Source organism: Macaca nemestrina, chromosome 8 (assembly GCF_043159975.1).
Source record: "Macaca nemestrina isolate mMacNem1 chromosome 8, mMacNem.hap1, whole genome shotgun sequence".
Lineage (NCBI taxonomy): Eukaryota > Metazoa > Chordata > Mammalia > Primates > Cercopithecidae > Macaca > Macaca nemestrina.
The window spans coordinates 6,577,154-6,591,279 of record NC_092132.1 but is presented as its reverse complement, the minus strand read 5'-3'; the positions used below and the strand labels follow the sequence as shown (position 1 = coordinate 6,591,279).

The following is a 14,126-nucleotide window of genomic DNA, read 5'->3' as shown; positions in this document are numbered from 1 at the left end:
GGAGGTTGCAGTGCACCGAGATCACACCACTGACTCCAGCCTGGGCAACAGAGTGACACTCCGTCTCAGAAAAAATAAAATAAAATAAAAAACAACAACAGAAAACCCATAGTTTTGGATTTCTTCAGAACGTCTTCAATGTTTCTTCATGAGGCAGAGGGCACTGAGCGCTGCGAGGCACCTCTGCAAAGCCCCGGCGCTGCGTGTGGCCTGGCTGCAGACACTGAGGCTGGGGACAGGCCCCCCAGTTGAAAAATATATATTCTTTAAAAAACAGACAAACCAAACAAACAAACAAAAACCATTCTTTTTGCACTTCAGATGAGTGCTGTGTGACTCACACCCACTTTCCTGGACTGCTGGCTCATGGAACAGCAAACCCAGATGAGGTGAACAAGCCCCAGGAGCAGAGCCACCACGGGCCCCCGAGTGACCTTCCCCTGACAGGCTCGGCCCAGCCCAGGACTCAGACAAGTGGAGAAGCCACCACCTTCTGTCTGGGGAGGGCTGATCCCGGCTCTGGCTGCCCCCCAAGGCACTGCACTGGTACTGGATCTGGTTCTGATGACCAAGGCGCTAGGGGTCTTTCGCCTCCAAATCCCCTTCAAATACGGCTGTCTCTTGTCTTGACACGACCTGGCTCTGCCTGTGCTCCTGTCCTGTGGGTGGGTCCCATCCTTGGATTCATCCATTGTCCTTACAGGGGATCTAGCCGTAGGACATGTGATTTGAAGGAGTCATCTCTTATTCATTTATTGATTTAGCAAATGCATATCAAAGGCACCTCTGCCCCCGCTCGACAGTAAAGCACTGCACACCTGCAGCCATGTGTTGAGTTGACTTCGTAAATATCCGCCATGTGTTGGCAAGTGTTGCCTGCTAAACTCTTGGGATTCTGATGGAGGGCCTGCACCAGGCACTCTGTGGGCGCTGAGGGAAGACAGCCTGTTTCAGACTCCAGGCCAGGGTCAGGCTCCACCTCTGACTGCACCCTCAGGTGACAGCCAGCGTGTGACCCCCACATGCCTGGGGCCTTCTGCCCGAATCACTGCCGAGCTGCACACTTTGGATGTGAGTCTCAAGCTTCCTCTGGCTTCTACAGCCCAGCCCTGCTGTGGGGCAGTTCCTCAAACTCCACTCTCTGCCACACAGGGATTGAAAGAAGACTCCTGCTCCCTCGAGCAACAGAGCTGCAGAGCAACCCACGCGCCTGTGTGCCCAGAGCCTCAGTTACTCCAAGTGCCACTTTTATGTCTTCACCACGTGAGGGAGGGAGCAGAGGGTCCACAGAGAGAGCTGACCGGCAAACAAATCTACGGAAACATGTGAAAGCTCTCGAAAGAGGTAAGGGTTTTGCTTATTAAAGTTAAAAATGATTAAAATTTAATATACAAACAAACAAAAATCATGTTTGGGAGCCTGCGTTGGGGAACGAGGCCAGTCCCTGCCTCCCTGAATGAAAAAGGACCTTTTGGAAAGCAATGTGGGCGAGCCACAGACAGGTTCATTGGCTTTGACCAGTACTTTCACTTCTGGGAAAGCAGCCTAAGGAAATAATCATAAATATGAAAATAAATAAACAAAGCTATAAGCTTTAAAATGCCAAAGCATTCTTTTTTTTTTTTTCTGAGACAGAGTCTTGCTCTGTCCCCCAGGCTGTAGTGCAGTGGCACAATCTCGGCTCACTGCAACCTCCGCCTCCCGAGTTCAAGCGATTCTCCTGCTTCAGCCTCCCGAGTAGCTGGGACTACAGGTGCCCACCACCAAGCTCAGCTAATTTTTGTTATTTTTAGTAGAGACAGGGTTTCACCGTGTTAAGCCAGGGTGGTCTCGATCTCCTGACCTCATGATCCGCCTGCCTTGGCCTCCCAAAGTGCTGGGATTACAGGCGTGAGCCACCGCGCCTGGCAGCATTCTTTTTGAAAGTGAAAAACTGGAAACAATTGTGAATGATCAATACCAGGGGAATGGGTACCTGAATTATGGTTTAGTCACTTAATGGAATGCTGTGCAGTAATTTATAACAAACTCTAAAAACTCTACAGCAGCATGGAGAAAACACTGCATGTCGGAACAGAAAACAGGAGGCAGCATGGAATACAGGATGATGTGGCTGTGGAGGGACACTCCCCATGCGTAAGAATTCCCACGGGAGGCCAGGCGCGGTGGCTCAAGCCTGTAATCCCAGCACTTTGGGAGGCCGAGGTGGGCGGATCATGAGGTCAGGTGATTGAGACCATCCTGACTAACACGGTGAAACCCCATCTCTACTAAAAATACAAAAAATTAGCTGGGCGTGGTGGCAGGCGCCTGTAGTCCCAGTTACTTGGGAGGCTGAGGAAGGAGAATGGCGTGAACCCGGGAGGCGGAGCTTGCAGTGAGCTGATCGCACCACAGCACTCCAGCCCGGGCGACAGAGCGAGACTCCGTCTCAAAAAAAAAAAAAAGAATTCCAATGGGAAATATGCCTATGTACCCACTGTAGTTGTGTCAGGATGGCAGGATCACAGGCTATGTTTCACTATTTTTCAAATATCTTAAACGTAAATTAAGGGTGAAGAACAAGTTCCTGTGGAACTAGAGAGTTACATCGTGCAGGACGACAGCATGGGGCAGACCCCCACAAAGCGTCTCAGACATGGGTTAGGCGAGAGGGCCTAGCCCCAGCTCTTGGGACATGTTGCTCCAGATCCTAAGGAACTCAATGAATGGGCCCAGGAAGAGAAACTGAAAATTCAGCAGCAGCCGCGGTTTGGGAAGGTGGAGCTGGGTGGGAGTTGTCGCGCTTGGGCAGCCACCCCCGCCACCCCACAGGGGAACCTTGAACCATCAGCGATGCCAGCACATGTGGCGGAATCCAATTGGAGGTCTCTTCCACCGTTACCTGGCAGCAGTCACTAAGGAGCCTCCACCTGGGCCTCCTCAGATGTGTCGGTTGCATGGCAATCTGCATCTAAGAGCCCGAGTGTGGGCCAGTTCACATTTGGTGACTGTGGCTCAAATGCAGGTCACCAATGTCACTCCTATCACCACTCATTCTCCCATTTGTTTGAGAGCCAGGGTAACTGAGGAGCAGAGAAGTTCTGTAACGTGCCAAGTAAGATACGAGTCCTATGAGGCAGCAACTGGGACTTCGGAGTCCAATCCAGGGCTCTCTTAAAACCTGTCTGGTCTGGAAACCCTAAACTCCGCCTTGGTGCAGAGGATGACAATACCTGCAGGTACTGAGACCACAGCCTTCCCGGCACAAGCTACATTCAGGGTAGGAAAGTACCACTGTCTGCAGCAGCCCTCGCCTGCCACATGCACACACACACGCAAACATATATGTACACACATGTGCACACATGCACACACGCAAACATATATGTACACACATGTGCACACATGCACACACAAATGTGTACACACACACACAAGCATACACAGAGCAGATGGTCTCATGCACCCTCTCTTCTATGGAAAGCTGTATTGATCAATGAGAGCAGACTATAAATACCTTTTCTCCTCGAGTTCCCTTTTCACCTTGTTCTCCTTGGAGGCCCTGGGGGAAAAAGAAAGAGCAGTGACCAAACATCTTAATCTGACTTCTCTGTGCTCACCATGGGGGTGTCCATGGAGTAACTGCCTGGCAGCTTCCAGCCCAGGGTGGCAGGGATGGTGATGGTGGGGACCCTGTCTCCCTGTGTAGTCTAAGGCCACAAAGCAGCTGCTGTGTGGTCTGGCTCTAGGCAGCAGAGGCAGGCCACTTCCAGAGTATGACATGAGTTCCTGGGCTTGTCCCTTGGCTTAGGCTATCCAGGTCCTCATAGCCATAGATTGGGACATAGCCTGGCTCCTGAACTCAAGTGGCCAAGGACAGAAATGTGGCTTCAAAGTCAGTTCCCCCCACCACACTATGCCTATGATGCCGCAGGACCATGGCTCCCAGGAAGGGTCCCAACGTTGAATCAGAGAATGGCTCCTTGAAGCCAATCACCCCTCCTCCCTCGGGGATAGGGTCACTGTCGGTCCCCACTGCTCATCCTGCCTTCTTCTAGAGCAGCACCCAGACCTTGTGCTGTGGACTCCCTGCCCCTCTGTGTACAGACTAGGTGGGAATGTCAGCCAGGATGTGGGTTTCTCTGAGTGCAGGATCCAAAACATGATCCCCCTGCTTCCCCCCACTCCATCGTCCATCGTCACTGGATCCTCTTACCACATTTTACTTTATTGACAGTACTCAGCCCTGGACGCTGCATTTTCTGCCTCCCCCAGGTAGAATGTAAGCCCCACCAGGGCAGTTCCTTCAATATGATATCCCCAGAGTCTAGAACAGAGCCTGTCACTTGGTAGGCACTAATACACATTTGTTGAATGACTAACTGACCCAGTGAGTGACTGTGACGATCCCTTGTTTAGCACAGGAATCTGGTAGGGCTTGCGTCTGAAGGCTACTGCCCTACTCTGAGAAGCAGAAGGCTCAGTAGTGCATGTGCCTGCTCTTCCCACGTGCACGGATTACACCGTGAGGCACTGGGGCCACCCACATGAGCTGACGAAAGCACAGCTCCTCCCTGGGCAGCAGCCTGCAGGCCAGGCAATGGCACAGGCAGGCACCTGCCGGATGAGCAGGAATGTATCCTATGTAACTATGTGAGCTCCCTGTGGGCTCCACTCCCTTTTCTCTCCTTTCTTGGAGAAGAGACCCTGGGGCATTCTATGGAAAAGATGGTAGAGATAGCAGGTGCCACCCAGGCCTCCTTGTTGATATCAGGAATGATACACACATCTTTGACCTAGAGCGGGTACAGGGCCAAGGCCACAAGATGCTGTCCTAAAGAGTAGAGCATCTGCAGGGCCATCCAGACCTATAGGGTGAGTGAACATCCTTTGCTGTTTTAATTTCATCTAAATATTTTGGTCACACACACAGAGATCAGAGGTTTTCAATGTCTCCCTGGCAACTCAAGCTGCTTTGTTTGAAAATGACAGTTTACACTGCTTCTTCCATTTTTCTATGTTTTAAGACCTGCATGCATTAGGTATTTGTCCTAATGCTCTCCCTCCCCTTGCCCACCAATGTCCGACAGGCCCTGGTTTGTGACGTTCCTCTCCCTGCGTCCATGTGTTTTCATTGTTCAACTCCCATGTATGAGTAAGAACATACAGTGTTGGGTTTTCTGTTCCTGTGTTAGTGTGCTGAGGATGACGGTTTCCAGCTTCATCCATGTCCCTACAAAGGACATGGACTCGTCCTTTTTTATGGCTGCATAGTATTCCATGGTGTATATGTCCTACATTTTATTTATCCAGTTTATCACTGATGTGCATTTGGGTTGGTTCCAAGTCTTGGCTATTGTAAATAGTGCTACAATAAACATATGTGAGCATGTGACTTTATAGAGAATCAAGAATAGTGTTAGATGTTCGAGAAGCTACTTTGCTCCTTGTACACCATATCTGTTTGTTCACCTCTTTATTCACTGGACCTACTGAATACGTATTATGTGTCTGGCACTGTTCCGGGGGCTAAGAATTAAGTAGACTCCATTCTTCTTCCAAGAGTACAGTACGGGACAGGCTGGGGAAAATGAATTCTTTAGATCAAGTGTCAAAAATCCTTGGTGCTGGTTAAAAATGCAGATTCCTGGGATCTACCCTGCTTCTTGATGGGAGAAAGGGGTCCCAAGAATATTCATTTAAACCTGTTCTCTGGGTGATTCTTATGTACTGTAACATCTAATAATTTCTGGTCTAAGAAAGGAGATACCAACACTTCACTGGCATCAGTAAGGCTAAACAGCATTATTGTCTAGATGCAGGTGGAGGAACTTGCTAGAACCCAGTTTTTGATTCCTGGAGAAGGGGTAGAACCCCTGCCCAGAAAAGTGCCTTCACTTACAGGAGCTCCGACATGTCCTGGAGGTCCGGGGAGTCCAGGCGGTCCTTGGGGCCCCTGCCGAAGAGCATTCACAGAGAAAAGTTTCAGGGATGGAAAAGAAAGGCAAGTGCAGCCATACAGCTCAGCCAGTCCCATGTTTGGTGACAAGAGCTGCTAGCTGACATCCCACCAAGTGCTGCCCATGCTGCTGGCACAGATCTCGCCAGCAGACACCCCCTCGACCTCTGCTTCCCTGGTGGAGCCCTGATTTACACCCAGATTCTCTTGACTTCAAGGAACAGCGAAAGGTGTGTGCATATGAACCACCATGAGGCCAGATGCTACTGTTCCATTTCACTCCCCCTGTGCCCCTCGGCCTCCCCATGACCTGGCCTGGATATGTTCACAGCTTCTGAAACATTACAACTGATTCCTGTGGCTCATCATTCACACTTTGCCATGGGCTCAGTACAGCCTGGACAAGTCCTGACAAAGAGCTCAGCAGAAGTCTGCAGACCTGGAGGTGCCTCTGCTAACCAGACCATGAAATGCTATTGCCTCTCAACAACTAGTTTGGAAATACCTATTAAAGTCTGCTAAAATAACAACATACATTCATTCGGCCAAGGGTATCCCAATTTTTAATCTATGCTACTGTAATAAAAATATAGTAGATAAGGAGAAACACACAAATGTACACATGCATGCATATTCAGTGCTTCATTAATTTTAGTGGAAAACAAATGACATTAGTATAGTCCTTAGGACCATAAATAAGGGAATGTTATATATTACAATACATCCATATGGACGTTATATATTACAATATATCCATGTATGATTGGATACATCCAATACATCCAATTCTATGCCTTAATTAAGAGAATGTGTGGGGCCTATCTGTATTTACATAGAAATATGTCTCTCATCTCTTGTTAAATAACAAAGATAAATGACCAAGTATGATATAAATAAATTTTTGTAAAAATTTAGGAAAAATCATTTATGTGTGGATATACACACACAAATGTGCATGCAGTTATATGAGAAGAGGAGGCAGGGAGCCTATCTGAGCATCTCTTCTGCACCTAAAGCAATTGGCTTTGCACTGGGCCTTGGCCCCTGGGAACATCAGAAGGGCCCAGCACACAGCAACACTTACCCGCATGCCGACCTCACCCGGAAGCCCCGGCTCTCCCAGTTCTCCTGGCTCCCCCTGAACAAACAAAACAGCACAAAGTCATAGGCAGTGGGACACAGGCCTAGGTACACCAGGGCAGCCCACAGCCTCCCAGGACCTCGGCTTCCTGCAGCTCAGAACTCATCACAGGAACAAGGTAGCCATCAGTGAGCAGGGCCTGGGCTCCCCTCAGATGCCATTTCTATAAGCAAAGAAGCTGACCTTTGCTGCACACAGTATTTTTTTTTTTTCTTTAGAAACAGGATCTGATTCTGTCTCCCAGACTGGAGTGCAGTGGCACAATCATAGCTCACTCATTATAACCTCAAAATATTTAGTTCAAGTGATCCTCCTGCCTCAGCTTCCCAAGTAGCCTGGAATACAGGCATGCACCACTGCACCAGGTTGCTTTATTTTTTGTAGACATAGACTCTCGCTTTGTTGCCTACTCTGGTCTTGAACTCCTAACTCAGGCGATCCTCCTGCCTCGGCCTCCCACAGAGCTGGAATTACAGGTGTGAGCCACCATGCCCGGCCACACAGTATTATCTCCACTCCCACTCACTTTAACTTTGGAGAGAGCAGGGTAAAAGTGTAAAAACTGGCGCCACCCTGATGGTTGTCTTCATGGAAAGGATGTTGGCCACCTAGAGTGGAGTGAGAAGAGAGCCCAGGGTCCATGGAACTCTCCTTTCTCCCTTGTCTCCAGGATCTTAGACCACCTGTCCCAAAGGGCTGCCTGCTGTGGACCTCAGCACTGCTCACAAGACAGGTTCCCTCTCTGAGACCTGATTTTATGTGGCTGGACATGGCGAAGGGATCAGAGAGGTGAAGAATACAGAACTAATGTCCACTTGGATTCTTGGTGGAGAGGAGACTTACCCACCGGAGCTGAGATCACCTTGAGCTTGGGTTGCTGGAGGATGTTGCAGCTCAGAGGCAGGTGAGATGAAGAGGTGGGGTTGGGGGTAATGATCAGAGGAAAGCTGGCTTGCCATATAGGGTGTGGGGTGCTGCTTGGGTCTCACTCTGACTCCTCTAGCTACAAACTGGGGTCTTAAGCAAATCCATTGCCTCGCTGGGGCTAGTTCCAAGTCTAGGCATGGGGTAAAACAAGGCTGCCTTGCAGAACTACTTGTTAACTAAATGAAAAATCATTTCCAAGGACAGGCAGGCGATACCCGGGGGCAAAGCTGCTGCTGGTCTTATCACAGCTATTAGGCTGAACCCCTGGGATCTGCGAGGATCCTGATACAAATAAGTCCCTGCTCAAGTCTGGCCCTGGCAATGCCACCCCACTTGAGGACACGGGGTTCTGACCAGGAGGTCACCAGCCCAGTACTGCCTTGTGAGCCAGGGCAGACGGAACAGAACTTACTCTCATGCCTTTGCTGCCGTCTCTCCCAGGGGGGCCGGGCAGGCCCAAGGAACCCTAGAGCCAAAAAAAGAGAATAGCAATTAGTAAAGAATAACTGAGACAGGCTCTCAGAATGCTAGTGCAGTGGAGAACGTGCCAGGAAGGGAAGGAAATTGTGGCCAAGACTGCTACTCAAAAACTGATCCACAAGCCTGCGGCATGGGCATCACTTGGGAGAGTATAAAATGCAGATTCCCAGGTTTCACCTCAGATCTACATCAGGGTCCATGTTGTAGCCACATACCCAGGAGATCTGTCTGCACCTGATGTGGGAGTAAGCAGCTCTGGTCCACAGTCCTTCACTAGCTGGAGGTGCGGCCCTTCCTCGCTCTGGGCTTGGTGTGATATGTGTAAAGTAGAGGATTGGGCTGCAGCGGGGCTCTCAACCTTGGCATCATAGACATCCAACTGGATAAGCCTTTGCAATGGGGCTGAGCAGTGCACTGTAGGATGCTCGGCTGCCACCCTAAATGCCAGCAGCACCCTCCAGGGGTGACAACCAAAAATGTCTTCAGATATTGCCAAACGCCTCCTGGTTGGGAACCACTGGGCTAGAAAAGGTATTCGACTTGTTGTAATTTTAGCTGGGACAAACTTCCTTCTAAGGAATCTCATGCAGACACACATGACATGAATAAACATGGAGCAGCCGTGGGAAGTCTGGGGCTGGACCAGCTCCTCATCCCACTTTCTACTCCACACACTTCCCGGAGAAGGCTTGGGGAGGGAATCTAGAAACAGGTAACTCAGGCACCTCTAAGCTCCCGACCAGCTCCAACATCACCTGGTGCCAATCAAAGCATCCTGCCTGAGACCTCCCACCCAGCTCCTGGCTCTCCATCAGTGTCTCTGTGGCACTGAGAAAGGCTGCGCCTCTCTCTGGGCTGTTTCCATCTATACAGTGAGGGTGCTGGGTATTCAATGGATGAATGAACAGATGAATCTCTATGTAAAGTGTAGAAAACACTATATGCCAAAGTATATTTCTACATATGTCATCTGATTTAATCCTCATTATAATCCTGAGATACGTATTATTTTCTCAAAGCATATCAGATATTTCTAGATTTTATCTACAAACATGCATGCACACACATGCTTTTAAGATTTCTATGAAATGCCTTCCACGGCCTCAACATTCTTTCTAATATAAGTCAGAGTGATATTGAAGAGAAAGACTGACATGACAGATGTCTCTGGTCATGGCATGAGACAGACATGAATCCATCTCAACTCTAGACCTTCCTGGCTGTGAGACCTTTTTTTTTTTTTAGACATGGTCTTGTTCTTTCACTCAAACTGGAGTACAGTGACATGAACATGGCTCATGCAGCCTTGTCCTCCTGGGCTCAAGCGATCCTCCCACCTCAGCCTCCTGTGTAGCTGGGACTACATGCGCACATCACATCTGGTTAATTTTTGTATTTTTTTGTATAGACAGGGTTTCACAATGTTTCCCAGGCAGGCCTCAAACTCCTGAGCTCAGGCAATCCATCTCCTTGGCCTCCCAAAGTGCTGGAATTACAGGGGTGAGCCACCGTGCCTGGCCCTGGCTGTGAGACCTTAAACATACCCTGGAAGGCTCAGGGTCCCACTGACCTCAGGTGTGAAGTGTGGATACTGTTACCAGCAGCAGGATGGCTGCAAGGGGAGGCAAGGTTTGGTAAATGAAAGTGCACACACTCTGCTGTGGGGACAGAATTGAGTTTCCTGGTACTGTCTGTTCTCCCAGTGACCCAGGCCCATGATGACAGAGGGATCGAATGCAAGCACCACACCAGCGCACCTGTGGCCTGGGAAAGAACACCTTCACCAGCTTCTGTGGGCACCATAAGCCTCTGGGGACAGCCACACGGATTTGCTCTGCTGCCCTTATCTGACAATTCAACAGTGGAGACAAAGGGACTATGCACAGACACAACACTGATTCGCTTGTAAGTTGCTTGTGGTTCTCAGGCTCGGGACCAGGAGGGTCTAATCCTGGGCCCTGAGGATTAGTAGTAGTACCTTCATGTGGGTCGGGCCTGGCAGAGGGGATGTCTCCAGCAAGGAGGCCTAGCGAGCAGTCATTCATGGACAGGGCAGGCTGAACACCACTCGTCCGACCCTCGCTTAGAGGAGTGTGGGTACTTTGGGGCAAATTCCTTACTCTCTGAATCTCAGTCTAGTTTTATTTTCTATAAAATGGGGACAATCATGGTGTATTAGGGTTCCCCAGAGGGACAGAACTAATGGAATATATACACATATATACATATATATATATATATATTTTTTTTTTTTTTCCAAAGGGGAGTTTATTAACTAACAATAACGAGATCACGAGGTCCCACAATAGGCCATCTGCAGGCTGAGGAGCAAGGAGAGCCAGTCCAGGTTCCAAAACTGAGGAACCTGGAGTTCAATGTTCCAGGGCAGGGAGCACCCAGCATGGGAGAAAGATGGAGGCTAGGAGGCTGGGCCAGTCTCTCCTTCCACATTCTTCTGCCTGCTTATATTATAGTTGTGCTGGCAGCTGATTAGACAGTGACCACCTAGAATAAGGGTGGGTCTGTCTTTCCCAGTCCACTGACTCAAATGTGAATCTCCTTTAGCAACACCCTCACAGACACACCCAGGAACAATACTTTGCATCCTTCAATCCAGTCAAGTTGACACTCAGTATTAACCATCAGACACGGCCACTGTGAAAAGCTGTTATAAGTATTAAAGTCCTCCCAGGAGTTTCATAGATCATTCCCAAAGCCTCCTCTAGATGAGAACAATTTGATTTGCAGTCACCAGGCTTCATGGTAGCAGGAAGGTTGGGGGATTCTTTGATCAAACAACTTTGTGAAAAAAATGCAGAGTTAAACCAAGTGAAGCAAGTTCCTTTACAGTGGGTTTTCTTGAAGGCTTACTCATGCCCTTGTTGATGATTCTCCACGAGGCCCTGGCCCACCAGACCCTTTTCAAAGGCATGGAAGGACCTGCCGTGGCTCAGAGCCCAGAGCCCATGCAGGGAGGGGGGCTGCTGCTTCTCGGAGCCTCATCTCGGGTAAAACTGGGTCCAAGACAAAATGAACAAGGGCTGTTTATTCTTAAACTTGTGATGGAGAGCAGGCTGCCATTGCTTTCATTTCAGCAGAGGGTTTGAAGATGTTAGTTAGAGAATCAACCTTATTTCTAGGGTTAAAAGAGGAAATACTGAGACAGTCTCAGATTGGTGAGTGTTGTATTTAGGGGTGATTTTTGGAAGGCGGGAGACATTCTAATTCCAGTATGCCTGTCCATCCTTGGCTGGATAGAAAGGGGCAGGTGCATGGTTTGGGAATATTTCATAAGAGAAAGGATTGTTCAGTTGGAAGGATGGGGGTTTCTGTCGTCAGTTGTTTCCAGGAAACTAGGGGCCAGTGGGTTGCTTTTGTGGGTTAAACTATCACAAGCATCTTCCTTGGGGGATGCTGTCATGGCAGGTGCTTTCTCAGCCTCCAGTTACACATTGGAAAAATGAGGAGCCACCTCCCCATCCACTTCCCCATTTGGCTGTTCTGGAATTTAAATTTTAAAATCTGAGATTGAAAGAGGTAACCAGTACAGGAGGTGATTTCTATCAGATTAAACACACATGCATGTTTAATAATAGCAGAACCAACAGTCAGAGTAAAGTAATATTAATCATAGTGTATTAATGTGATAGTACAGATGTTGCTGAGGATAGTTTATCTAGTTCTACAAGGCGCCAGGCACTGAGCACTTTACATCCATCACTGCATTCAACACCTCCCCACAACAGTTCTAGGAAAGAGACAGAATCATCATCTCCATTTCAGTGTTTATGAAACAAAAGCACGGACAGCTGATTAGCTCTAATCTAATCCGTTGATTACAGCTGATTAGATTAGATTTAATCTGCCCAAAGTTACAGTGCTTGTGGAAGAGCCAGACTCCTGGCCCTAGAGTGTGCTTCCGAACGTCTTCACAACACTTAGTGGTGTCCGAACTCACATCAGTTCCCTGGTTGCTTGGCAGCCCTGTAAGCTAAGTGTTGCTATCCTCACCCTACATTCAGGCACACTGGGGCACAGGGCAGGTGCATGACTTTCTCATGACTACTGGGGAGTCTACACGGCAGAGTGAGGCAGGTTGGGGTAGTTCACACTTGAGCATCCAGCCGTAGCTCTCCCTCTCCAGGGATCCTGACCTTCCTCTTCAGCCTCCACCAGCCCTGCTCCCCTGGGAATACTGGAAGGAAGACTCATTTGACTGCCTCACAGGTGGAGAAGCCCTGCGTGGAGCCAGGAGATGGTGGTAAGCAATAGAGTGGGCTCAGCTCCCCACACAGCCTGTGTCTCCAAGATCCATGCTCTGACCTCTACCTGCCTCCTGCACTAACCTGGACAAATGGTGTGTCCATTTCCTGATGGCAGGGTCACCAGTCCATGAGCCATGTCCCTACAACCCTAGGAATCAATTATAGATTTTCCAATAGCAGGGAGCATGACAAAAGGATGAGGACTTCCTCTGAGGGCATGCGCTAGATAGCGCAACCTTCCAGAATCAGGCCTCTGGGGGTGACTCGCCTGAGGTGTCGGTTACCCACTTACGATGGCAGGTCCTCGAATGACCAGTCTGTCTTCTGGCTCTGGTGCGTTGGGAAACGCTGCAGCTGAATGCAGAGGGAGGGACGTCTCGATGGGATGGACTCCTGCCTCAGGAATAAAGTAGGGGGAAGCAGGACCCCTTGGCCTCTCCTCCCAGTTGCCAGTTTTCTAGCCTTGTTGGTTCTTTCAATTAGATAGATGCCCAGTAGATATCTGTGTGGATTTTTCTCATCCACAAGATGGGAGCTCTGTGAGATGCAGAGCAGGACTTAATCACCTCTGCACTTCCAGGGTCTGGCTTGACATAGTGTCCACACTGCCCCATGTGCTTCAATTCTGTCAAGAGCCCTGAGGGCTTGTAAGGGAATGTAAGACTCTCCTACTTCAAAATCAGTCTTGTGTAAGTCCTAGAGACAAAGTGAACAGCAGGTATGGTAGAGAGGTAATGGTCCTTAGAGCCAATGAGCCACAGCTTCACACTGTCCACCCCCCACCCTCCCTGCCTCCCCATCACTAAGTACTGATGACTTTGGCCAAATTGGCGAAATGCTCTGAGTCTCAGTCTTCATCTGTAAATAGGGATGGTCAACCTAGCTTCAGAATTGGTGCTTCCCAAGGACACAGAAAACTAGGCGTGTTGGTTTTAGATGGCTAAGGTAGTAGAAGAAAGTCCCTTCTGCTTTGTTCAGGGATGTGGCCACCTTTACTGTATATTCTAAGAACCGAACTAGAGGTCTCTGTAGAAGGGAATATGTTCTGAGTCAGAGACGGTAACATCTCTTTTTGAATCTTTTTTTACATGCTTAAGATAACCAAGTCAGCACTGCAAATACAAAGATTTTAAGAAATGTCCACCCTCAAGTCATCCTGAGATCAAAGAACTTTACTAGAATGATTTCTGCCCTATGAAAACTTTGCTCCAAGAGAAACTCAACCTAACCCAAATATTTCATTAGTATTAATATTAGTATCACTGATTCTTCTTTTTTATTATTATTATACTTTAAATTCTAGGGTACATGTACACAACGTGCAGGTTTGTTACATATGTATACATGTGCCATGTTGGGGTGCTGTACCCAT

General features: G+C 48.8%; 1 protein-coding gene across 3 annotated transcripts in view; it reads right to left on the bottom strand.

The window, feature by feature from the left end:
* LOC105488274 (collagen type XXII alpha 1 chain) overlaps window positions 1–14,126 on the bottom strand; it is a 327,347-nt gene that overhangs the window by 186,168 nt on the left and 127,053 nt on the right. For all 3 annotated transcript variants that reach the window (XM_011752157.2, XM_011752158.2, XM_071067774.1), the window contains exons 13-16: window positions 8,422–8,475; window positions 7,026–7,079; window positions 5,885–5,938; window positions 3,500–3,544 (exon numbers count right to left, since the gene is read on the bottom strand). In XM_011752157.2, the coding sequence (XP_011750459.2) occupies window positions 3,500–3,544; window positions 5,885–5,938; window positions 7,026–7,079; window positions 8,422–8,475 (207 nt within the window). The remainder of the gene's footprint in view (window positions 1–3,499; window positions 3,545–5,884; window positions 5,939–7,025; window positions 7,080–8,421; window positions 8,476–14,126) is intronic.